Source organism: Manis pentadactyla, chromosome 14 (assembly GCF_030020395.1).
Source record: "Manis pentadactyla isolate mManPen7 chromosome 14, mManPen7.hap1, whole genome shotgun sequence".
NCBI lineage: Eukaryota > Metazoa > Chordata > Mammalia > Pholidota > Manidae > Manis > Manis pentadactyla.
In genome coordinates, this window is record NC_080032.1 from 72178677 (window position 1) to 72204507 (window position 25831).

The following is a 25831-nucleotide window of genomic DNA, read 5'->3' on the forward strand; positions in this document are numbered from 1 at the left end:
ATGGAAGCCCAACACATACACTGTTCTAGGCACGTGTGGGGGATGCTGTGGTGAGCCACGCATCTCACCCCCAACTTCTCCAGGTCAGATGCACTCTTCCCCCATGTCTTAGTCCATTTGGGCTGCTATAACAAAATATCACAGACTGAGTGGCTTCTAAACAACAGAAATTTATTTCTTACAGCTCTGTAGGTTATTAAGTCTGAAATCAGGGTGCAGGCATGGTCGGGTGAGAGCCCTCTTCTGAGCTGCAGACTTCTACTTATATCCTCACACGGTAGAAGAAGAAAGAATCTCTCTGGGGTCTCTTTTGTAAAGGTACTGGTCCCATTCACGAGGGCACCGCTGTCCTGATGCAATCACCTCCTAAAGGTCCCACCTCCTAATATCAGCATACTGGGCATCATGCTTTAACATACGCATTTTGGGGACACACAAACATTCAGGCCATAGCACCCCAGCTGCTGAGTGTATTGATAGACAACAATTCTTAGCTGAATCACACTCGCCAACCTCCAAGCCAGAGATTTCCCTCTGCTAAGGTGACCCATCTTTCCCGTGATCATATACCTTTTCTCTGTGCAGCTTGCATCATATCATCCACATGAATGTATGAAGGTCTGGCCCCCATTCTCCAACTGGAACAACTCTGCAAGGACACTTCAGCACTAAATATCCCCATGGGAGAACCTGAGCCTCTGTTGTGACTATGTCACAGCCCAACTTTTCCTTCCGCCCAAATCCTACTTTCTTCATTTCCCCACAGGTCCCAAGAGCACTGCCCAATAAACTTCCTGTGAGGAAATTTAGTCTCAGAGTCTTCTTCCTGGAAAAGATGACCTCTAGCATAACATGTTTGTTCATTTCAAAATTCTTACTGCACCACAGCCAGAATTATGTCAAATCACGTCTATTTTTTTCTTCCTCAGACTTAGGCTAACACTGTGTTCCCATATTAAGCCTAGTGGGCCTAATGTAGAATTGAATCCTGCTATTAAAATTTAGTGCAACTGAAATAACAAGTGGTAGCAAGGAGTGGAGAGAAGGGAACCCTCATGCCCTGTTGGTGGGACTGTAAGTTGGTGCAGCCATGATGGAAAGCAGTACAGAGGTTCTTCAAAAATTAAAAATAGAGCCAGCATACAATCCACCAATTCCACTTCTAAGTATTATCTGAAGAAAGTGAAAACACTAATTCAAAAGGACATGTGGACTACAATGTTCACCATAGCATTACTTATAAGAGCCAACATCCGGAAGTGTCTATCAATAGATGAGTGGATAAAGAAGGTGTGGTGCATGTATATGATGGAATATTACTAAGCCATAAAAAAGAATGAATGTTGCCATTTGTGACAATGTCAGTGGACCTAGATATCCTTATGCTAAGTGAAATCAGTCAGAGAAGGACAAATGCCATATGATTTGACTTATATGTGAAATCTATAAAAGAAATGAACAAATGAAAGAAAACAGAAACAGACTCATAGATACTGGAAAAAACCTGATGATTGCTAGAGGGAAGGGGGGCTGGGGAAGCATAGAGATGGATGAAATAGGTGAAGGGGACTAAGAGGTACAATCTTCCAGTTACAAAATAAATAAGATATTGGGATGTAATACACAGCATAGGGAATATAGTCAATAATTTTGTAACAACTTTGTATGGTGACAGATAGTAATTAGATTTACTGTGGTGACCATTTCATAATGTATCTAAATATCAAGTCACTATGCTGTACTTCTGCAACTAATACTACTATATGGCAATTATTCTTTGATTTTAAAGAAAGAGTTAATACAACTACTTGGACAAGGAACCATTAAAGTCTTGATTCCACATTTTTTATAACCTATAGAAGCTGAATCCCTTTACCCTTCACTCTTCCTCACCTTCTGCTCCAAGTGGGACTCGGCTATTCATTGTAAAATCCAAGAAATAATGACCTCTGGTTACAGAAGGAGAAGAAAAGAATGATACACTGGCCTATCTTTGAAATGGTTTGAAGGACTCTCCTATCAATCTTCAGACGTATAATTTTAAAATTCATTTGTTTCTTTGATTTGTTGAGTACCTTTTCTCCAAAGGTTCCAAACTTAAAAGATATTTTTAACTTGCTCCTTTTTTTATTCTCTAGAAGTGTGAAAGACTGTAATTTGGAGCATGAGTCAGATACATCCCACTCCCTGTTTTATTTTCCTCTGCTTAGAAAACCAGGTACTTTCAGAAAGGTGAAAAAATTAGGCCTGGTTCCAAATTCAACTGTGACATAAAGTTTGTCCACGATGAGCCTCTTCCCTTTTGTAGTAGACTCTTTCCCTTTGTGGTGTCCCTTCCCCAACTCTGGGACCTCCTCGGTCCATCGCCAGCCTCCTGTCCACCCCTCTCTACAGCATCCCTTTTCTCCATTATACAGATTTCCCTGTTTTCCTGTTCCCTGTCCATGACTCAAAGTCAGTCTGATGGCTTCCATGCTGTCTGTTGTCACTACAGTGGAAACTTCCTGTTCTTCAGCTCATCACCCAAGGCTAAATTTGCTTTCTTAGAAGGCAGTTTTGCCTGGCTCACTCCTGGTTGATTAGTATTTAAATAAATGAATGAAAATATGAATAAATAAACTGCTCTCCCATTATGCATCACTTAGCACCCATTCCCTCGCCCCCCCCCCCCCCCCAGTAAGTGTGTATTGGCAGGGGCCTGATGAAGATAGCATGCTTTTCTTTGTAGCATGACCAAACTAGGTGAGTTGGGAGAGGCATCCCATGCCAGGTGGGTGTTAGAGTGTCGTGTTAACACTGTGTGACTGATGCTTTGGTATCTGGGGCTTGCTCACTGGAGATATTGCTCCTTGCAGGGCCAGCCAGCTCCCAGAGTATAACAACTCACCTGCTAGAGCATCTTTCATATGCCAACCAAGCAATTCAGAGCTGACCCAAACACCTCCTTTACTGAGTTCTCACAGGGCTCTCATGCTGGGTCACCATCTATCTGCCCTAGTTATCCCAGGGCCCGGTTTGAGACAGGGAGGGGCAATTCCTGTGCTCTAGAAATTATTCAAACCAGCCAATCCTAAGCCTGCTTACCCTGCCTTCCTGTTCCTTCCCATGGAAACCACTATCACTGTTTTTGCCCATATTTTCCCCTTGCTCCTTCTGCCTCCTGACCAACCCTGGTCTTCCCATGTGGCCTGCAGTCACTCTTCTTGGGAACTGTAACTAACTATCTTTTCAATAGCAATTGCCCCCTGATCTGTTGGCCTTAGTATAATTGAATAGTAATAAAGCTTTAGCTATTTTTCATTATGGAACCATTCATTGGCCCTAGTTGGCAAGATTGCCACACTTTTTCTTTAAAGTATGAAGGAAGTGGTGATCTGATGAAATAGACATTTTAAAACAGTTATCTCAAATACTTTTTTAATCTCGAGGGTGAGATCTCCCATGATAATTATTTTAAGACCCTGTAGGAAACCTGTCTTTTTCCAAAATTTCTGAAAATTGGAGAAATGAGTTTTACCCAGAGAAGGCAGAGTAATAGTAAGCTAAAAAGTAAAAGTAATGTCAGACTTTATTTCTATGTATTATCACTCTGCAATATATTAAAAAAAAAAAACCCTGTGAATTACTGTATTATCTTCAATGAACTGAAGTTCAAAGACAGGCGGCTTTCCTAAGGTCACAGAGCCACATACACAGAAGAGGTAAGATCCAAACACAAACTTTCCCGGCATTCCTCTGAATCATGCCTTTCTCCCATTCCTTCCATTGTAGTCTTCCAAATCTTCCAATATCTTTGGTAAAGTTGTATCGCATAGGATCACCGCTTTCTTCATACTTTAAAGAGAAAGTGTGGCAGTCTTGCCAGCTAGGGCCAAGGAATGATTCAATAATGAAAACTAGCTAAGGGATATCTAGACATTTCAATAATAATATGGCCTTAGAGAAATGAATGTAGAGTCTTAGGAAGATATTACCCCAAGACAGAGAAGATCTAGAAATTATAGAACTTTATAATGCTAACTTTATAATATTAAGTCTGATCTTTAGTGAGTGAATGAGAACCTTTAGAAATATTTTTTGCAGGAGTTCCATTCTTTGGTCATGAATCCCTAGAGCTACAAAGAACAGGACTGGCTGTGATGAAAACAGGCAAAAATTTCTTGCAGTTTTGGAGAGCCATATACTGAAGAAATAATTCAATACCATAAAGACAAAAATAAGCATACAAAAGGCAACACATATAAAATTGCTATTGAATGTCATTAAGCAGCAAAATGCACGGTAAAAATATTAAGATCTCTGTGGTCAGTGTTGATCACAGTTGTCAAAGGAAACACAAGTAAAGTAATTGAAAAATTGACCCAATATTGAACAAAATATAGCTCACAGGAATTTATCCTGTAGCATTTACCAAATTCTTACTATAGTTTAGAATACCACTATTTTAAGCAAGAAAGAGGGAAAGTTGAGAAGGAGGTAGAGAGAACAATAATAAACTGAATTAAATGACTTGGAAATTTTTTTTAAAAGGTACGAGAGTTGGATAATGAGTACAGAGAAAAAAAGAGTGTGGGTAAGGGTTTTAAGAGCAATTAGCAAGAATTGAAGGCACCATTTGGATAAGGTGACTGGCAGCCGTTGAGAATTTCCATGGAGTGTAGGTAAGAAGAAAGACGCTTATGTGGCTAGATGACCTCAGCCGGGTATCGGGAAGAATTTCCTGACTGAATGTCAAGAGCTCTGGTTCACGGGATCAAAGGGAGGCTTCTGGCATGTGCCTAGCCCAGGAATATTTTTCAGCCTCAAGCAAGAGACTGGGTGGTTTTCTGCAGCTGCACGGGTGGACTGGATGGCCTTCTCAGAACCCACGGGCCTCATGTTGCTGAGTGCACGCTTTCAGGGTCCTTGCCAGCTGCTGATCCCCAGCTCGGAGGCTGTGGCGTTCGTTTTCCCCACAGAAAGGGACAACTAAGCCTTTCACACTTCGTTTCTCCCTCGGACCAGCCCTTCGGTGCACACTGTGGTTTTTCAGCTCTTCAGCACTTAGGCACTTTCCTTCTGCGCCAAGGGCCTCCTGGGAACAATGTAGCATCTGTGTGTTGACAGTAACAGCCTGTGGGCCAGAGACTGTCAGCCAAATTCTCCTTCCGCCCCCCATGGGCTGGAGCGCACACCTCACCTGCAATGATGGTGCCTCGTCAGCCCTGGCTGGCCTTGCTCCCAGTGCCCCTCTGCTCCCTCCCATTTCCAACCTTTTACCTCATTCAATTCCTACCTCTTCTGCCACATTTATACCAGTTTATAGCATTTACACCATTTATACCCCATTCAGGGTCATCTCTACCCACCTCCCATCCCACGCACAGAGTGAACAATAACACATTAGTGGCTTATGGCCTGGCACTAATAGTGGGCACTGAAGGGTGAGGTGTTACATATTGCTTAGCTGGGCAGCTGGGTGTTTGCAAAAGGTTTGGCCTACAAAGAGATGCCAGTCTTTTCCTATAATCTTATTGCCTTTTATTTATTATGCAGTTATTAATTTACAAGGGGAGTTTGTATTTTATACATAGTCTGTTTCTGCCGAGTTAAGAGACTTGGAAACATCATTTAACTCTGCCAAAAAAAAAATTCCAGAAAGCTGTTTAAAACCATCCTTTTGTTCTTGGTGTGAGAGGGACATGTGCTTATGAGTAAAGTAGTTTTAACCCTTAAGTAATCCTGAAAGAGAAGAATTTATGATGTATGTAAGTCATGTGCAGTGTACAAATGCAATAATAAATGGCAGATCAGAACAACCTCCCTCTAGGAACATCCTTCCATCTTAGGGCATCATAGTATCTCTCAAAGGCTCTATTCCATAGTGTGTATGATAGTGCATGGGCCTACACAGTATGAATGCATAGAAGAAAATGGGATGGTAAGTGAGAGAGTGTACAAAATTCAAAAAAAAGGACAGAAGCATAAATGAGATTTTTAAGGAGCAGGCTGGAGCTGTGTGTGTGTGTGTGTGTACACATGCCTGCACCCAAGGCCTGGTGATCCTGATGTTCAGTGTCTCTGTGGTTTGAGTTGCTCTTTTTAATTTCTCATGTTGTAGATACTTGGTAGTATGCAGATGTATCAGAATCAGAGTTCTGCCTTTAGAGTCTTCTCTTCTGGTTCATGATTTTCTCTCTGAAAAATACCATGACACTGATATTTAGATTTGGAGGCTGTTTATATGGAACTTGTTCCCCATTATACCATAAACAGAATGGTGGTGTACAAAGCTCAGCTCCTTCAAACAGGCAAGACCTTTCCAAATGTGCTTTTGTACTTCTATTCCCAAGGCTCTATCCTCTCACCACCATCTCCTCATGTGCCCTTGCTTTTTTTTTAATTGAAGTATTGTTGATATACAATCTTATATTGGTTTCAAATGTACAACACAGTGGTTCAACAGTTACCCATATTATTAAATCCTAACCCCAGCTAGTGTGGTTACTATCTGTCAAAGTAGAAAGATGTTACAGAATCATTGACTATATTCTCTGTGCTGTACTGCTGTCCCCATGACCAACTTATATTGTGGTTGTGAATTATTGTGCCCCTTTATCCCCCTCTCCCTCCCCTGACCTCTCCCCTTGGTAACTGCTAGTCACTCTCAGTGTCTGTGAGTCTATTGCTGTTTTGTTCCATCTGTTTGCTTTGTTTTTATATTCCACAAATAAGTGAAATCATACGGTATTTGTCTTTCTCTGCCTGGCTTATTTCACTGAGCATAATACCCTCTAGGTCCATCCACGTTGTTGCAAATGGCAGGATTTCTTTTCTTTTTATGGCCAAATAATATTCCATTGTGTATATGTACCACATCTTCTTTATCCATTCATCTACTGATGGACACTTAGGTTGCTCCCATATCTTTACCTCTGTTCTTAATCAAATCCAGGAGAACCCAAAGATTTTTATTTGACAGGATAAAAGGACATAGAAAGGAAGACAACTCAGCTTGCTTCACCTGAAGTCTCTCACTTACCAGCCGTTCCCCTTTCAGGAATCCATCACAGAAGTTTTGCACATGCTCCACTGAAACTTCTGCTATGGGCAGAGCATCCCACTCCTCATCCACAGTCTGGTAAATCGCCAAAGCAGGCAGTTGAGACTCCTTTAGTTTGAAAAATGATATCACCTTTCCATTTGCCTTCACACCACTGTTCACCAGGATAAAAAGAATCTGCATTTGGACAAATTTGAAAGAGAAAGAACTATTTGAGGTCCTAAGGAGAAAGGAGACGCTTTGTAACTGCTGTAGTTGACACTGATTGAATTCATGGGCTGTGCTACACAATTCAAATCTCAATGAAGTTAGAATCAATTTCTTCTTATTTTGCACTGCTTTGGCATCTTATCTCTTGATCAGGTTTGTTTAATTTTAAGAACGTAGAATCAGAAGCAACTTTAGTGACTAGCTAAGTGAGAAAGTATAGCTTAATGGTTAAAAGCAGAGAATAAACTTAAATTTTGCCTCTTGTAGTTTCTAGCTGTGTGACTAGACACAGCTACTCAGCCTCTCTGAGACTCAGTATTCTCATGGGCAAAATGGGTTTTGTTGGGGGAGATAAAATGAGAGGATGCATTTAATATTTCTAGTACAATTTAACATATAGTAAGTGTTTGATAAATGTTAACTGTTTTTCATTATTAAATGAAACCTTCTACCTAAAGTAGAAATCTTTATAATAGTCTGGTTAGCGGATCATCTATAGTCAGTAACACTGAAAACTTCTAGCATAAGGGAAATAATCACCAGAAAGTCAGCTTATTTTATTACCAGACAGTCCTCATCTTTGAAGAGTTCCTTAGTTCAATGTAGTAGCTTTGAAGTGGTTGAAGTTTTATTATTTCAATGATATCAAGCAGAAATGCACAAATCAGGGAAGGAAAAGAAATAAATATTGATTGGAAATCTAGTAGGCAGCAGGCACATGATAGATGTTTAGACCTGATGTCTAAACTTTAAGAGGTTATGTCAAGGAGTGACCACATTGTGACAAATAGGTGATTTTTATTTTCAGTATCTTTGGATCTCTGTTTTCTCTTCATTTATCAATGCAGAAGAAAAGAAGTAGACTTGTCATTAAGGGAAGGCATGATTACATTAGTTTTAATAGCACAAAATACAAAATACTTAATTTTAAATCAGAGTAATGTGATTTGTTATGTCCCGTTTCTTACATTATTTCTTACCTATACTCATTTTCCTAATTTCTCTCACTTCTCTGGCCCCACTTCCCTTATTTGAGTGTCTTGGCACTGAGTATGACAAAGGGTATCTCCCATTTCAGACTTACCTTCCCCTGGAAGAGCTTAGCTGCTTTCTGGTATCTGTTTATGCTTTCTTCATACTCTGGGGAGGCCTTGTTCATCATTAGTAGAAGATGAATCTGAATCAGGCTATTAAATAGGCCAATCACTGTCTGGCAAATTGAAATGTATGATAGTCAAATGAAAGAGAGAAGGGAGAAAAAAAATTAGTGGCCACCCAGTAAATAGGTAGACTGAAACATAAGTGAGATCTGTCCATCTATAACATAAATGGTAACTAGCCTCCAAGATGGCTCTCAGTAAGTCTCAGCCTTCTTTCATGCAGCTGTGTGGATCCCTCCTCCCCTCACTGAACAGGGCTGAGCTGAGTAACCAATAGGATATGGAAGAAATGATGGAATGTGACTTCCAGGGTTAAGTCATAAAAGACAGTGGCTTCTTCCTTACTGTCTCTTATATCACTTGCTTTGGAGAAAGCCAGACCCAATGTTAGCTAAGCAGCCCTAGGAAGAGATTCACATAGCAAGGAGCTGAGACTTCATACGAAAAGCTAGCACCAACTTGACAGCCATGTGAGAGAGTCATCTTGGAAGCAGATCTGTCTGCCCCAGTCAAACCTTCAGATGATTGCTCCCCTGACCAATGCCTGCAACAGGAGCTACCAGATCAGAAGCACATAGTCTAGTCATTTCCAAATTGTTGATCCACAGAAATTGTGTGAGATAATAGTTTTTTTTCAGTTTTAAGCTGCTAAATTTTGGGGTAATATGTTTACATCAATAGACAATAAATATACCATGAAAAAGTAGTTACTTTTTCAGTCCTCTGTGTTACAAGAGCAGTCAGATACACTTACAGCATGATCTTTGACTACATATTAGTAATGTATACTTTTGAATGCTGACTATGTGCCAGGCACTGTTTTCAGATCTTTCATATAACTAATTTAATCCTCAAAGTCACAGTTTTATAAATGAGGAAACTGAGGCAGAAATTCTCCCAAAATCATGGACTGGGATTCACACCAGGCAAGCTGGCTCCAGAGTCCATGCTCTTAACCCTGAGGATGTACTGCCTCACACACAGATGATTGCAAAGTCCATACAAACATTTTTAACAAAAGTGTGGTTTTAAACCAGTCTGCCTCAGATCAGTGATAAGATGAGCTCTTCAGGAGACTAGAGGCATTGGCTTCTTTTTTTGCTGATTAGTGATGGTGATTTGCCATAAAGGTTTCAGTGATGAAAGGCTGTGGGGCAGCCATGAGCCCCAACGAGGAGAGGAAAGAGAGAGTGAAACTGGCACTGGCTCCCTTCCTTCCACTTTCCTGAACTAATGCTAAAAGCATCTCTATTTTAATCCTATTTATTTTCACCTCTCCCTTCTAAATACAGAAAGCATTGCTGTAAGACTAATATGTGCACAGGAAGCAGGAGAGTATGGTGGGTTAATGAACCATTGGGCAGAGTTCCAGAATGATGTGAAGAGGAGCAACTAGGCAGGATCCTTCCAGAGCTACGCCGCACAATCTGTAGAGATTGTCCAACTCTACTGGCCAACATGTAAGCAAAGAGGACCCAAAGGATTCTTTCCCAAAACCTTCTCCCTGGAATTTAAAAGCACTTCTTAGATTTTAAATTTAGGAGGCTGCATGTTAAATAATTGTCTTTTGTTTTTTTAGATTCTGCTACTTAAATTTAGAGCATGCACCTACCCTCCTAGAGCTAAGTTGGAAGATAGTTCTTGGGAAGAGGTAAGAAGTCAAAGCTAAGGGGTCTAAAGGTACAGTTGTCTTAGAAGGGACTGGCCATTCTAGAAGTGCTTAGTTTAATCCTAACATACAGCAAGGTTTTTTACCTTGAAACTGAGTACTGAGTATGTGCATTAAAAATTGCACAACAGGCCAAATACATGGCTGTGAGTTTCTGGCCAGTTGCTACTGGTGCACACCTCTGCACGAGGAGCAGATGAAAAATAGTTATAGTACTATAAGCAGATCTCCAAATAAGAAAAATACTACTTTGGGGAAATGAAAAGTCACAGTAAAAGCTGACCTTTGTTTTCTAAGGGAATTCTTGCCTGACTTCTTGATGAGATTTGCTTTCGCTACTAATGTGGAACTTAAAAAATGTGTCACTATTTTTTAAGATAGGAGATGGACCAACCATAAGAACTCAGGAAGGTTGTCCTTGCTCCTGCCTTAGTTAGCCTGCAGAACTCCAGGGCCATACATGCAAGGGCCATAACAACCATCTTTTCTGGTCCACATTCACTCCTGGCAGCTCTATAGATTCAATGACATGGTCTAGGAGAAAAATGCCTTTTCGATATTAATGCCAATACCCCCCGATGTGTGCCTGTTTGGAATCTTAGCAAAAGGGGATATGGAATCACCACTCCACAGGTACAAATATGGTGTCAGAGGTGGACCAGAATTTAGTCAACAGGAAAAGAGGTGTTTCCTATTGAAGCTGTGTGGGGCAATGGAAAAACCACAGGCTTCAGTCAGGCAGAGCAGTCATGAAAAAGCAGAGACAAACAAGTACAGAGGGCTGTCTCTGAAACTCGAATTATAGGTATATGACCTTGAAGTTACTGAACTCCAATTTCCTCTCCTGTAAAATGGAAACAGACAATATAAACTAATGCATCATGAGTTAAATTTTCTGCTTTCAATTATGGCTTTTCTACTTACTGTGTGATCTTGAATAAGTCACTTGGATCTTGAATGTTTTGCACTCTAAAATGGATTTTAATTTTAAATGGATAATAATTTCCTCTCCTCTAAATAAAAAAAATCAATGTGAAGATTGAATGAGAAAATGAGTGGGAAAGGGCTTTGTGTGTTCTAAAAATCATGACATGCTCAAAAAATACTGTTATTAGGAAGTGCCCAACATTTCGGAGTTGATGTAGATCACTGGAAATTAATACTCTGTCACTCTATGATCTATGTTAGGGAAAATAAAAGACAGGACATACAAGGGAATTCTGTAAGCTGGGGAGTGTTAGAAGCCTGGAAGATTGTCAGGACGCACGGACCAACACCTTCACCTTATGCAGCACGCAACACCAGAGGAAGATAAACCTAGAAAGAAAGCTGAGTCGCCGTGAGGGGCTAGGCACACGTGGGTGGTGCCAGACCAAACACTGTGAGTTACTAGTTCACAAGGAGGTAGGCACAGAAAATGGGAAGAAGTGTTTATAAAGACATTTATGGGAATTTTATATTCATGTGACATCCAAATATGTGATCAGTAGGCTTTATTTTTTTAAATTTCATTTGTCTATTAATTTATTGTATTTTATGGAAGTATTGGTTACCAATGCTTTAGGAAGAAAAAGGACCATCAGCAGGAATTGCAGTTTTGTTTGGGAAGCATGGTCAGAGTGTTGCTCAGATCAGAGTTGCCTGAACTGAACACTCTGAGGCACCAAAACTCAGAAGGTTTTTTTGAATCGGTCACTTTAATTGCATTCTGTCTTTCTTAGGTCATTTAATTTTTCTAATTCCTTTTCTCTCTTTGTTGAATAGAGACAAGCCTATCAATTTTGAAGGGTGGTGGTAAGGATGGCAATATGACTGACTAAGTGTTCAGTTACTAACAGTCACTGTTGTTATTGGCCATGGGATCAGAGAGCTCCTGGAGGAAAAGGTCTCTGCTATGAAGACAAGTACCCTCCCTGAGACAGGGACTTAAGGGGCTGGAGAGAGAGGCTAGTATTGTTTACCACAGGGTTGTACTCTGTCACCAAGTGGAGGCTGTTGATCTCAATGAAACGGCTTAATTTGGTGGCATCAATGCTTTCAATGTATTCGCTCTCTAAATCCAGTCGCTCGTTATCCACCTGGGTAACACAAAGAGGATAAAACTATCACCGTTCTGTCTTTATTCCCTCACTGATAAATGTTTCTGGCCTATTTACCACGTCAGGTACTAACTTAAGATCCAAAGACATAAAGGTAAACAGGAAGTGTTCCCTGCCCTTGAGGAACACATTGTCTGTGGGATTCATAGATGTGAACAGAAATGTCCCCAGAATGTGGCAGGTGTCATCACAGGCCCACATGTCACCTAAGGAGGAGCAGGAGGGCTTCCAGGAAAAGGTAGCTCTTGCAAAAAAGCCAAGACTTGGTCAGATGAATGAGGATGGGAGGGAGTTTTAAATAAAGAATAGTATTTGAAAGGGCAAAAATATGAGAGATGACATATTCTGGAAGCTACTGTTAGTTTACCAGGAATATAAAAGTAGGAAGTGTGGGTAGGAGAGAGGCAAGGTCAGTGGGGCAGACTTCTGAAGGACCTTGAAGCCATTGCAAGTAGACTAAATTCTAACCTGAAGGCAAGGGGAGCCTTTTACACGATCAGATTTATGTTTTATTTATGGACCCTCTTGGTGTGAAATAAAACACAGAGAAAAGCATGAAATAGGAAATATAAAACTCAGTAAGTTATCACAGAGCAAATAACTGTGGAACCATCATTCAAGTGAAGAAATAGAATATTGTCAGGATCCTGAAGCCTTCTGTGCTTCCTTCTGATCAAAAATACATTCTTTTTTGCCAAAGGGTGACCACACTTCTGATTTTTATGGTGACCATTTCATCCTTTCTCTTATTACCTCTTGCATCGCTTAATCCTATTGTTTAGTTTTCTAACATTATGTAAATGGAAGCACTTTTTTTATGTGTACCTTATTTCTTTTGCTTAACATTTTGTTTACGAGTCACCCATGTTATTGCATGTAGCTATAGTTTGTTTTCCTTGCTGCATAATATTCCACTGCATAAATTTGCAATATTTATTTATTTTACTATTGATGGATATTTAAGTTGTTTCCAGTTTCTGGTTATTAAAGTAATAAGGAAATGAACAATCTTGCCCATGTCTCTTGGTACATGTATGCCTATGTATCTGTTGACCATATATCTAGGATAAGGATTTTTGATTATAAGGTATGCATATTTTCAACTAGCAGAAAATGCCAAGCCATTTTCCAAAGTGGATAATAATTTACACTTGCAACTATATTGTTTGAAAAGTCCCGTTGCTCCACATCTTTACCAACCTTTCTAGTGTGTTATCAACCTTTCTAATTTTACTCATTTTCGTAAATACTGGTAGTATTTCACTGTGATTTTAATTGCATTCCCTGATTAACTACTGTATATCCTCTTTTATGAAGTATCTATTCAAGTTGCTTGCCTATTTTTCTATTGAAATGTCTTTTTCTTGCTTTTTAAAAAATATATTTATATATTCTGTTATATGTAAATATAAATTATGTATTTTTATGTTTATATTTTTAATATATATGTATATGTTAAAAATATATAAATATATTTATGTATATTTATATATTTTATATATTTTTATATATTTTTATATATTCTGGATATGAATCCTTTGTTGGTTCTACATTGCATATTTTCTCTTATGAGACCTTTACTTTTAATGGTGACTGCTCATGAACAGAAGGTAACTTCAGTGTAGGAGAAGTTATTAATTTTTTCCTTTATAGCTAGTGTGTGTTTTGATAAAAAATCTTTGACTATACCAAGGCCATGAAGATATCTCTTACATTACTTCCTAGAACATTGTTATTGTGTCTTTCACAGTAGATCTAAAATCCACCTGTAACTAGTTTTTCTTACTTAAAATGGGTGCTTAGATTCTCGATTTTTAGCATTACTTTTTTCTAAAATATACATGAAGATTGCACACTTCCTCCCTAGAAGGCCATAAATGAATCCATAAATTTTTACGTAAATCTTATCATCATTCATTTCAAAATGTTTTCTAATTTCTCTCATTTATTGTCTAAGTAGCTATTTAGAATCATATTTCTTAACTTTAAAATGTAAGATTTTCTTATTATATTCTTCTTACTGATTTCTAGCTGAATTTCTACATCTTATTTATATCACTTTTCAACTTCAAAATATATTATATATATTCTTGAAATTATGTATATTCTACATTTTTTGGATACAGCATTCTGAATGTGCCCATCAGGTCATTTGGTTAATTTTATAGTTCAAATTTTCTAAACTTTCATAGATTTTTTTAAAAAAAAACAGTTTATTCTAACAAAAAAGGAGTGTTAAAATCTCCCACTGTGATTGTGGATTTAGCTACTTTTCTCAATTCTGTCAATTTCTGCTTAGAAATTCTCAGGCTGTGTATTAAATAAATGGAAATTTAGAATTGTTAACTCTTTTGGGCAAATTGCAATTTTTATCATTATAAAGCATCATTCTTTATCTCTAGAGATGCTTATTGCCTAAAAGAGTACTTTGCTAATATTACTGTTCTTAGATCAGCTAATATTAATATGCTAATATTAGCTTATTTTGGAAGTGTTTTGCATGGTATGTCTTTATCCCTTTACACTTGACCTTTCTTTATATTTTACATGTGTCCCTATGTTTTAAAATGATGTATCCCTTGTACAAAGCACATAGCTGTATTTTTTACTCCAGTCTGATAATCTTTGTTTTTTAGTTGGATTATTTTTATATGATGTTATTACTAATATGTTTAATGAAATCTGCATTTGCCATTGGCTCTGCCTCTTTCATTTCCCATTTTCCTTCATTTCTTCCCTCTTTGAATTGATTGAGCACTTTATATTATTCCTCTTCCCCTTTGTTGGCTTAGAGGTTACCCAGACTGTAATTATTCTCTTAAGGATTACCAGCTTGAGTTTCAACCTGCATGCTTTAGTCCACCCTCTCCCTGGACAATGCAGACGTTAGAATATTCCAGTATAGTTCACTCCTTTCACTCCATTCCCTGGCCCCACACTCAAGACTTATAGGCGATATTATTTTATGTTTTCATTCCAGATCTCACATTATTATTATTATTGTTACATAATCAGTATAGATTTGCATGTATATACATATTTAAATTTTGGCATCTCTTCATTTCTTCCTTTATTTTTGAGCTTCTATCTGGGATGTTCTTCCCTCTGCCTGAAGAATACTTTTTAGTGTGTCCTTTAATATGAATTAGATCTGTTGGGTGATGTTCTCTCAGTTTGGTTGTTTAAAATATCTTTATTTCACCTTTATTTTTGAAGACTTTTTTTGCTGGGTTGGAGTTCTCAGTTGAGTTATTTTTCTTCAGTTTTTGCAAAATACAACTCTTTATATTCTGTGTTCCATTCTTTCTACTGAGAAGAGTCTCAGTATTACCTCTTTGAAATTATATTGAGGGTAATCTGTTCTCTGATTTAAAAAGTTTCTCTTTCTCTTTGAGTTTCAGCTATTATACTATGGCATGGATAAGGCATAGCATATAATTATATATGTGTACAGTATGTGTGTGTGTGTTTGTGTGTATTTGTGTATATGTGATCACCCTAATCAAACTTCATGGATTGTGATGACTTGACTGTGCACCAGTCTTTGGAGGGCTGATCTACTGGGGTTCATCCTTGTTTTTAGAGTACTGTTCTTTAATGCCTAAAGTGAGGCAAAGAGTATTTTAATAGATTTACCCCTACTTCTTCTTCTGGGCCCTGGATTTCAACATTTACTTTTCTGGCTCTTTTAGGGTCTCAAAAATGCCAATAAACCTCCCAGTCTCATCTAGAATGGGCAAAAACCCCTCACCCACCCCAGATGGAAAGTGGTCTTCATACAGGTTTACCTTTTAGGTTTCCACTTTCTTCTAGATCTTAGTCTAGACACGTTTCTCTCTCTTGCTGGTTCTCCAAAGCAACCCCACAAGTCCTTTTTCTCCCAGCTTAAAAAAAAATCATCTCAGGTGGAATGGCCGTCTAGTTACCTGGTCCTTTATCCCAGATTTGCATTGAGAACTACCTTTCCACTGAACTCAGATATATTAAAAGGACTTCACACTGTCAATCATTGTTCCCAGGCTTTCCCATTCTCCTCCCTGAATCTGTTCATGCCCATAAGGACACGGCTATAGCTTCCATCACCCACAGCAACTATGCTTATAGATAAAATGATCAGGGCTAGCTCTTAAACAGCTCTGTTTCCAGTAATAGTTCAGATTACTTTTGAGATCCTCGGGGCATCCCAGTCCTTGGACATCTCCTTCACCCTTTTTCCTTACATCTGTGTCTCCCTACATCTCATGTAGGTCCTACCTGATCAGCTCTTACCCTGCCTGGATCAGAATCATCCTTTTCTCCCAAGCTCCCCAGCAAAGTCAGAGGTACGTGTCATTTTAGTTTATACACAGGGAGGTCAGGCAAAGGTAAACTGAAGTCACTGAACAATAAAGTAATTAAAGAGTTCAAGATTGTTCATTATTGTTCGTAACCATCATTGCCTATTTTTCTCTTCTTTTGCTCAAGATGGTCTCCCATCAGCTTAGTTAAAAAAAGCAATATGAACTTCCAAGAAGTCCAGTGCACTCTCTATGGTTACTTTGATTGATTCTAGACAAGTCTAGTCATTCTCCTATAAGCCCTTTGTGTATGAGTTATTTGCTGAGTGCCTACTATATAGCAGGCACTATGACATGGAAGGGCTGACATTCACTCAGCAGTTTAATCACCTCATTTTCTGGCTGCTTTCACAACTCAAATTTGTGACATAAATAAATGCTGAGGTACAGAAAATGTTTGTATTTCAAAAAAAAAAGGAATTTTGGAAAATAAATTCACCCAAACCACAGGATATTTTAAAATGTGAACTCCCTTTGTATATTTAATTGTTTTAGAATTCACAAAGTTCTGAGTAGAGAGCTTGGGGCAGGAATATAAAAGCAAGAGGAAAAGCCTGCGTAGGTGCAGTCCTTGCCTAGCCCTGTCCCCAGTCTCCTCTCCAGTCAGAAGGGGAAAGAGAGTAAGAAAGTGAGCACACAGGATCTTTGCTGCTGCTCAGGGTCTGGTTTGCCTGCTGGCGTGTCTCCTTCGCACTAACGGCTTTGTTAGTTGCAACCATCAAAATCATCATTATTATAATCATAACCAGGGCCCTTTTAATATTTAATGTGTCTAAATACTTCCTGATTATTTTTCTAAGAACTTGTGCGCCTGGGGTCTGTGCTCTGGGCCAGAAGCCACCTTCCTGCTCTCTCTTCTGGGCAGTCCCTCGAATTTCCCAGAACAGGGACAGCAGGAAATGCCAAGTTACCCCAGGTGTTTCTGAACTTGAGGAATGCAGTATTTTGGAGGCAGAGGATGTTAAGTGGTGATAACATTCTTTAAGAAGCAAAGAGCTTTAATAAAAACCATCCTTCCAAAGTGTCTCCTGTTAGGAGTACTTTTAACGAACATGCCTGATTCTTTCATTATTTCTTAAACTAATAAACTCTGGAAGTTTCATGTGTAGGGTTCCTGGAAACAACGTTTGAACAGGAAATCCCCCTTCTGTAAAGGGAATTTTTTGCATAGTGCACTGGAAAGAAAATCTGACCCTGGAATCCAGAGTTGGGGGAAAAATTTTTTTTCATATATTTTTCTTTCTGGAAAGAATTTTACTTGAGATATCATTTTGTTTTTCTCCTCAAGAAAAGTGGCAGCAGAGGAAAAATGAAAACAGTAAACTGGAAGGGTTGCCACATTGAAATATAACTTTGAGTCTCCTCAAAAATATCTGATGTGGATTATTTTAGGTTGTAGACACTATATCATACCATCAAATTTAATCACTCTTTTTCCATTCATTTGTATTTCAGCAATATTCTTTAGAATTCTTATGCATTTTTCTAATTAACAACCCAATGTTTCATAAAAAATGTATTAAAATCATATTGGTTTACACCACCAGTTACAGTGTTAAATATCTGGGGTAACACTGAGAAATCATTTGTTAAACAAATGCCTTCATGTCCTTGGATTTGTTTTTGTAAGCTACTTAGCTCACTATGTATTTGGTGAATAAATACTTCAAAAAATATTGAATAATTTGACATATCTTGCTGCTTGCATTTCTTATCAGTTTAATTTCATGCACTAGTTCCCTTGGATTCTCTCTGTTTGGCAAGGTGCGTTTTTAATAGGTATCAAGCAAATAACTATAAAAGGAATGAAAGAATACTTTCACTGTGTTTCCATCACTATCCCATTAGGTCAAAGTTAGGTTAATTATATTTCTTAAAATAGGGGTGATTGAGAAAACCCAAAGCAGAATAAACATTCAAGTAATATCTGAAATTCCATTTTAGGACAGACTCATGGTCTGTTCAATCTAGAATTGCATTTCTGTCAGGGTAACAATATCTGTCCTGTTGGAGACCCTGGCAGGGTTGAGGGGGAGGTCTCCCTACAGCCACACTCACGAAGGATAAGCTGTCGTACACAACCAAGAGACAGTTTGTCATACACAGCTTATCACTGTGCTTTTATGAATTGGGAAGATAGATTAGATAGTTGGCCTACACTATTTTTGGAGCATGATGTGTCCCATATATATAGCATTTGTTGGCTTCTTATTGCCCCAATATTTCAAAGTATCCATTAATGTCAACTAATTTTAATCTTACTTTTTCACTTATTATTTCAGCTTATCTCTAAATATGTTCTTACACTTGAAAATTCTATACTCTACATCTACATCCTGAGATTTCTTTGCCAAAACATATACTGCTCAGATTAAATCTTGAGAAGTTTGATTAAATAGTGCCAGGGGAATAGAGAAATGGTTTAGGAGAATGTGGTTAAACAATAAGTAGGCTTTAGAATGAGGAGCATTAGAGTAGATAGAATCTAGGAGAAAAAAACAAAACTTCTCTTCAGGGGTAAGTACTTTAGGAAGTCACTATCATATCATAGAAAATGCATGCTTTGGAGACAGCAGTGCTCAGTATGAATCAGATGTCCTCTATTGTATGAGACTTTGGACAACTGAGTCAATCTCATGGAACTTTCCTTCTCATATTGACAATGCAGGGATGATAATGATTTCTTCATATTCTTATGAGAACTTAATGGAAGACCACTGGAAAATACCTAGTGTAATGCCTAACATAAATAAGGCACTAAAAACAAACAAACAGCACAAACTATAGGTCTAAGATGAAAGTGGGTGCCAGAAAATTTGCAACGGGCTCATGTTTCCATATGTAAAACAGAATAGTCTTGGTTGAGGTTCCCTTTAAAAAAAAGTCACCCCAAACTCCTGAATAATAATCTTATTAAAATGCAGACTATACTTTTGAAAGTGTAAACTGAGAAAAAACTGTTTATCTAAAAGCTGGCATGGCATTAGTTGAACCTCTCCCAGACCTGCCAATGGAGTAGGTAGGGGAACCAATATGTTTATTTTTGGTATGGCACATAAATAATTTGTCCTCAGCGGTCGCAAGAGTTCATCCAGAGTAGTTCTGTCACTAGTGGTAAACAAAAAACAGATGCTAAAGATCAGTAAATAGCTCTGGGAAGTCATCAACAGGGCTTTACAAAGAATAAATTGTGAGCAAAACTAATGTGCCCGTTAGAGGTTGTAAAGCCCATGGAGACATTGGAAACACTTATTTCCCTTCCCACATTTGTATCTTGGTAGTACTAAGACCTTTAAATCAGGCCTTTATAAGATCTATAAACAACAAACTGGGAAAGAAGTGCTTTTGGAGCTGTAGTGGGTTAGAATTTTTCTATTGAAGGTTTACTACCAATGATTCAATGGCAGCCTTAAAAGCATTAGCTTAGTTTTCCTTATCTTTCTTAGCAAAGCTTTTCACACGAGATCTTGATTCAATCCTGTTTCACAATGGTGGAAATGCAAACCTGCAACTGTTGTTCAGGTGGGGAAAGGATTGCAGAAGGGACTCATCTACTTTTAGTTCCTCAACACTTTTCGAGTGACTTCTAGGTAGCAGAGATGTATTGTAAACCTTAGGAATACAAAGTGAGTAGGTCAGGTTCCTGCCCTTGAATAGCTCATGGTCTAATGGGGTACTAGGTGAGAGAGACACAGGAATGCATGACATGCACTACAAAGGGGTAAATGAAAATAGAGATATAGAGGTATAGAGGAATAGGCCAATTTGAAGATTCAGGGAGGCTTTCCAAAGGATGTGCTGCCTGAAGGATATGTTCCACTGGAATATGAAGAGAAGGGAACTGGGTGAAGCTAAGCGGAAAGGTGGCTCTTGATGGTGGTGCCATTCGAGGCAGAGGAGCAGCCTGTATGAAATCATGGAATTGTACATCAGACTGTGTACAGTTGGGTAGTGAGAGAGTAAAGCCTAGGGTCCCCTCAGCTGGGAAAGGGACTAGAGATGCAGGTAATGGCCAGGTCATAAAGACCATGTGTACTATTCAATACCTTGGTTTTGGTCTTGTAAGAAATGGGGAATACTAAAGAGTGTGTACCAAGGGAGTGCCGTGGTCCAATTTCCATGTGAAATACATTACCATGATATCAATCTAGAAATTAGGCCTGATATAGTAAAAGGAGATCAATTAAGAGGCTACTGAAATTATTTATGCCAAAGATGGTCAGAGTCTAAATGAGGAATGAAGGAGAAAGAGTGAAGGAGAATATAGATTAAACAAGATTGGGGATACAATTGGCAAAAATTAGAGACTGAATGAACATAGCCATTCAGTTAAATTGTTTCAGAGGAAAGAACATAATTTAGCAGGTGCAGATGATAAATTTAATTTTGAACATGTTAAGACTGTAGTGCTTGTGAGGGGAGAAGGCATTTGAATCGTGAGAGGTCCAGATTAGAGATAAAAAATCCAAATCCACAGCAAACACATAATAGTCAAACAGGAGAAAGAATTATATTACCTAAGGAGAACACTTAATGAGCATCTGCTTACATGGCAGCACTTTTTTAGGCTCTGTCGTTGAAGTCGTGAACAAAATAGTCTCTGCTTTCACAGGGCGTGAATTCTATGAACTTGACTGGGAAGAGCATTGGTCAGGGAGGAGTGTACCTGGAGAAAGAGAACAGACCTAGGAGACCAAGAGAAGAAGAGGAAGCCCAAGAGAGTGGCTCTTTGAAGACAAAAGAGAATTCAACAATGTCAAATAGGGCAGAGATGTCCAGTAAAGTAAGACCTAAAAAGTGTTCCTTGGGTTTGGAAATACAGAAGCCATGCTAACATGGGCGAAGCAGTTTTAATGGAGCGATGGGGCATAAACTAGATAGTAGTATGTTTCAGAGCTCAAAGAAGTTGGAGACACTGAGTATAAGATACATTTAAAGGAGATTTGGATGAGAAGTGAAAGGGATAGGGTGGAGGCTAGAGAGGGGAGGACATTCAGAGCAGAAGTCTTGAAAACTGTCTTTTGCCCCAGTTTCTCATTTCCAGTGGACCCTGCACATCTTTACTTGATAGTCCACCAACAGTGGGAAGTCAACACCAACTAAAGCATCACGAATCCCTATTCTGCCCTCACTACTTCTAAACACCTTGGCTTTAAACATGGCCTTCTTTCTGTACTTTGATAACTATCATCGCAGAACCTTTTCTTCACTTTCTGTACCCTGAGATCCAGTCAAATTGGCTAGGTCACTCTAGCCATGAATTCTCCTGTACTTTGTCCAAATTGTGTCTGTCCTGTAAACCCCAGTTCATTTGTGTCCTTTGTAAATTTGTTGTCAGAATTCCTACACTGCATTTGTCCTTTAACTCTTATAATATGTTGCCCATCTTGATGCTTTTTACATTGTAGATATTCATCAATTGTTTATGATCTCTACTATATTTTAAGATCTATGAGTGCAAAGGGCATATTTAACATGTTTTCATTATTGGTATCTTGCACAGGGCATGCAGTAATGGCTTAATACATGCTTTATAAATGTAAGTGAACTCCCAAAGATAGAAAAATATAAAATTTTAGAGCTTAAGATGATCTTAGAGATATGTCCAAACTCTTTTTTTTTTTTTAAGGGGAAGAACTGAAGCTAGAAGATGTTCAGTGACTCCCCCAAGCCCCATGGCTGGTCAGTGACAAAGCAGTGCTACAAACCGTATCTCCTGACTCTCAGTTTCATCCTCTCTCCATTTTATGACAGTATATGCTTAGGAAGTTTGAGTTGAGCCATCATCCTTGTCACCTGTTGTCCCTGACTCTGGCACCGTTGTTAGTGTTAAAGGTATAAAGTTTTTTCACTTTCTAGTCTCCAAGTGTGTGAATCCACAACCTAAAGAAGCACTGGACGAAGGCTTGAGCAGCCCACCCAACTCACCAGACGAAAGAGGGAAATGGCATTTCCAGTGATGTTGTAGTGGGCCAGGACCTCGGCGTCCGTGCTGATTCCAAATGACACGTCTTGGAATTTTTGCACCATACTATGGAATATGGACACTACTGGTGTTTCTAAATCCTAAAAACAAGAGGGAAAAAGAAACCCCACAGGGGTTGTTGTGGAGGGGAGAGACATAGAAACAGAATGAGGAATAGAAATGTGCTCACTCATAGCAGAAATCACCGACTTGATTTAGTGTCCAGTGAAGCCCATGTGCTTCTGAGAACGTGAGCTAAATTTGTAGTGGCACTGCTGCGTTTTCCTAACAAGCTGGGTGGGTTAATGGGTAACTACAAAACTGTGGCTAAGCCTGGGGCTCCTGTCTGGCCTCACCGTAGAACTTGCACTTTATTAGTAGCTGAGAAGGGCCCCAAAATCACAGAGGCCAGCACAGTTGGGCTGTGTTGTCTCTGGTATACCCGAAGAGGCAAATGTTTTGGAACAATTTGTAGAGGAAAGAAGACGTGCAAAAATAAGAAATAGGTGCTGTTAAAAGGACCAACAAAGAAAATGCAAAGAATGAAAGATATTAAAATGGAAGCTCCGACCTGTTATTAACAAAGGTCTGGGCAGGATGGGAATAGTCCCCCTTCCACGGCATATAAGTCTGAGGTATTGCTCATGAAGATACTGTTCGTGAGTCCCTCCAGCTCTAGAACCCAGGCCTGCAGGAGGGAGCAGGGACGCCGCTTCTCAGTGATGATTCCAGTCCTTCTGTAGCAAGTGGGCATCATTTTCCCTGCTGTCACTGGACCTTGGCATGCAGCAGCCCCAGGTAATGCCCAGGAGTGAACATGTTCTTCCCAATATCTTTCTGCGCTGAAGGATAAGGTGTGCAAGAGAGAACAAGATGCTCCATCTGGGGCCAAGCAGAGGGAGCTGGAACCTTACTCATTGCCAAGGGCGTGTGGAGTTCATTCGAGGCTATGCACAATTGTTCATCTAGGCTTCCCTTTTCTTGTTCTCCGCCTTGGGATAGAATGCTCAGAATCAAAGGACGGCCTCTGGTGGCTATGTTAAGTCACTGCACATTCTTCCAGTCGCAGGTTCTCACCCTCCCTGCCTTTCTGCAAGCAGCTGTTTCTGTCTACAGCTCAGATCTCTCCTCACTGAAAAACGTGTCCTCCCCACCTCCCCACCCCCAGTCTTCCTTCCTGACTTGCATCTCATTGCAGCTATTTCCAGTTGTGTACACAGAATGGGCAGGGGGGTGGTGAACTGGAATTAATGAATGGAAGTGTATGAGAAAGTCTGCAAGGAGAGAGGAGGGGGCTTGATCAGTGTGAGAAAAGCCAGATGTTACCTCCAGGAAAGACATAAATGCTGGAATGAGTCCCTGTCATTTCATCAGCCAGGCAGCCAATCTAGAAGATGGAGGCCGACACCTTCAATACATAACATATCATCCTTTTCCAACATTTCAGAGCAAACAAAGGGAAAGATCAGGACTACCTATTTGGCAAGGCTTTGGACAGAGGTAACGACCGACTCATGTATGGCCTGGATGATAGAAGCTGCGTTTCCTCTGGCCCCTGCCTCAGCAATCCAGACACTGACTTAAGCGTCAAAGCATCTGTAGATGAGGAGACCCAGCCAGCATCCGCCCAACTCTTGAAACAAGCATAAGAAAGACATAATCAGACACTGGGAATATCTTGAAATTGAGATGTCTTGATTGACAATCTCAAAGCAGGCACTGTGACCCTTGGCTTCTAAGCAGTGTCATCTGGCCAGCAGGTGACTGTCATGGCTTTTGAGATAGAACATGTCTGGTTCTTTGGGAGAACAGCAAGTGGGGTGTCTGGACAAACCTGGAAGAAGCCTATGACAGCCACCTCAGTAGCAGCGATGAATTCCATGGCAGCTGGGACATCAGTGAGCCACACAGCTTCCTGAGAAGCACCGGGACCATCTAGACAGAGAGAGAGAGAGAGAAGCAGAGGTGCTGGGGCACTGAGTGGAGAAGCAGTTCTGAATAAGGAAGGCATCTGTACTTTTTCTCTCCACACTAGGGCCGAGGAGGTCAGTTACCAGGCCAAGGCTTACTCTTTTTTTTTTTTTTAACCAACATATGGAGGCCAACCTCAGCTTATCGCTGAGCATAAGGATAATGCCAGACTTCTCTTCTTCACTAGGCAACACAAGTCCACGTGCAGCATTTCCTGGGAAATGTTCTACATTTGGAGGAAAAGTGCCCAGGGTACTACCCTGTTCCCTTACCTTCTCCTGAGAACTTGCACACTGTGGTCACCCACCTGCTTCTTCCTTTTACCTGAGGGTTCCTGAGCCTCAGCAGCAACTTCTGGGGACAGGCCGCTCATGAGGAGTAATAATAACAGCAGGCATCCGGACCGGTCCGCTCCCATCGTTGTGCTGCCCCTCCAAGCCCTGGGCCCCGTGCTTTTGGGGTGCCAGTTCAGGGCAGCCCGCTCTGCAGTGCGTTGGCTGTGGTAGTGGTAGTGCTCTGGGAACTTTGCAGCTGGCTCCAGGGGAACCTTCAACCTCTGAGATAAAAGACCAGGTTCAGTGACAGGGCCTCAGAACAAAGCCAACCAGAAGAAAGTCAAGTGGTTCATTTAAATGTAAAAAAAAGAAAGATTCTCTGCAGGCATTGACCTAAGCACTAAGGATACCAAGAAACATAACATCTGCTCCAGCCGATCCTCGCTTAATTGTAATGGGAGAGATGGACAGATAAACAGACGTTTTAAGTATAAAATGGAAGGTGATAAAAAGTTGAGGAACTCAAGGTGTTAGGACTACCCATCCAGGGTGGGGTGCAGTGAAGCTTTCTTCCTGCAGGGGGAGCCCAAGCAGAAATTTAAAGAAGATTTGCCAGGCAACAAAGGTGGAGTTTCAGGTTAAGAACCACAGCACAGAGATGCAAATATAATGTGAGAGAATTATTAGTAATTGAATATTAGCTCAGATTGTAGGGGGCATGATGCACAAAGTGTAGGAGCGCCAGTTTTCTTCCTTCGGCAATGGGAATCCATGGATAGGTCTTAACAGAAGAGAGACAATGTCTGATTTGGCCCATAGATGCCTTTGGAAATTCAAGATGAGATTCCCAAAGACAGTGGGGTGTATAGGTCTCAAGCTCAAGAGACACTTCCATACGGTAATGCTATAAAATAGAATAATTTGAGGTTGTCTACCATTCATCTTCTGAATGCTCATTGCCTATTGCTCTGGAATAGGGGTACCAAACTGTTCCTAGAGATGTAAAGGCCTCCTCCTCTATTATGTCCTGTTCCCACTGCTGCTAAGGAAACTCTCAAATGTGAGCCATCAGTTGTCATATTAGTTCAAAAGAAGAAAGAAGA

General features: G+C 39.8%; 2 protein-coding genes across 6 annotated transcripts in view; one reads left to right on the top strand and one right to left on the bottom strand.

The window, feature by feature from the left end:
* Nucleotides 1-25831, top strand: part of PDE6H (phosphodiesterase 6H) — a 162016-nt gene that overhangs the window by 95599 nt on the left and 40586 nt on the right. Inside the window, exon 2 of one of the 4 annotated variants that reach the window (XM_036909195.2) lies at nucleotides 16428-16502. The exons of the other annotated variants lie outside the window; for them this stretch is intronic. Within the exon in view, the coding sequence (XP_036765090.2) occupies nucleotides 16428-16502 (75 nt within the window). The remainder of the gene's footprint in view (nucleotides 1-16427; nucleotides 16503-25831) is intronic. 4 annotated transcript variants of the gene reach the window in all.
* Nucleotides 5562-25714, bottom strand: ERP27 (endoplasmic reticulum protein 27). 2 transcript variants are annotated; one of them, XM_036909096.2, is made up of 7 exons: nucleotides 24778-25714; nucleotides 24317-24417; nucleotides 22446-22583; nucleotides 12043-12159; nucleotides 8337-8462; nucleotides 7022-7219; nucleotides 5562-6177 (listed from the first exon to the last, which is right to left on the bottom strand). In XM_036909096.2, the coding sequence occupies exons 1-7, from the start codon at nucleotides 24869-24871 to the stop codon at nucleotides 6130-6132; spliced, it is 822 nt and encodes a 273-aa protein (XP_036764991.2). In that variant the 5' UTR covers nucleotides 24872-25714; the 3' UTR covers nucleotides 5562-6129. The 2 variants fall into 2 exon arrangements, with proteins under 2 accessions (XP_036764991.2, XP_036765000.2); XM_036909105.2 differs by lacking the exon at nucleotides 12043-12159 and having other exon boundaries at nucleotides 24778-25590.

Coding starts and splice junctions, on each gene's coding strand:
- ERP27 (XM_036909096.2), bottom strand. CDS start 24,871: ATGGGAGCGGACCGGTCCGGATGCCTGCTGTTATTATTACTCCTCATG. Junction 24,418..24,777: donor TGAGGCTCAGGAACCCTCAG/GTAAAAGGAAGA, acceptor CTCTCTGTCTAG/ATGGTCCCGGTGCTTCTCAG. Junction 6,178..7,021: donor TCCTGAAAGGGGAACGGCTG/GTAAGTGAGAGA, acceptor GGTATTTTTCAG/AGAGAAAATCATGAACCAGA.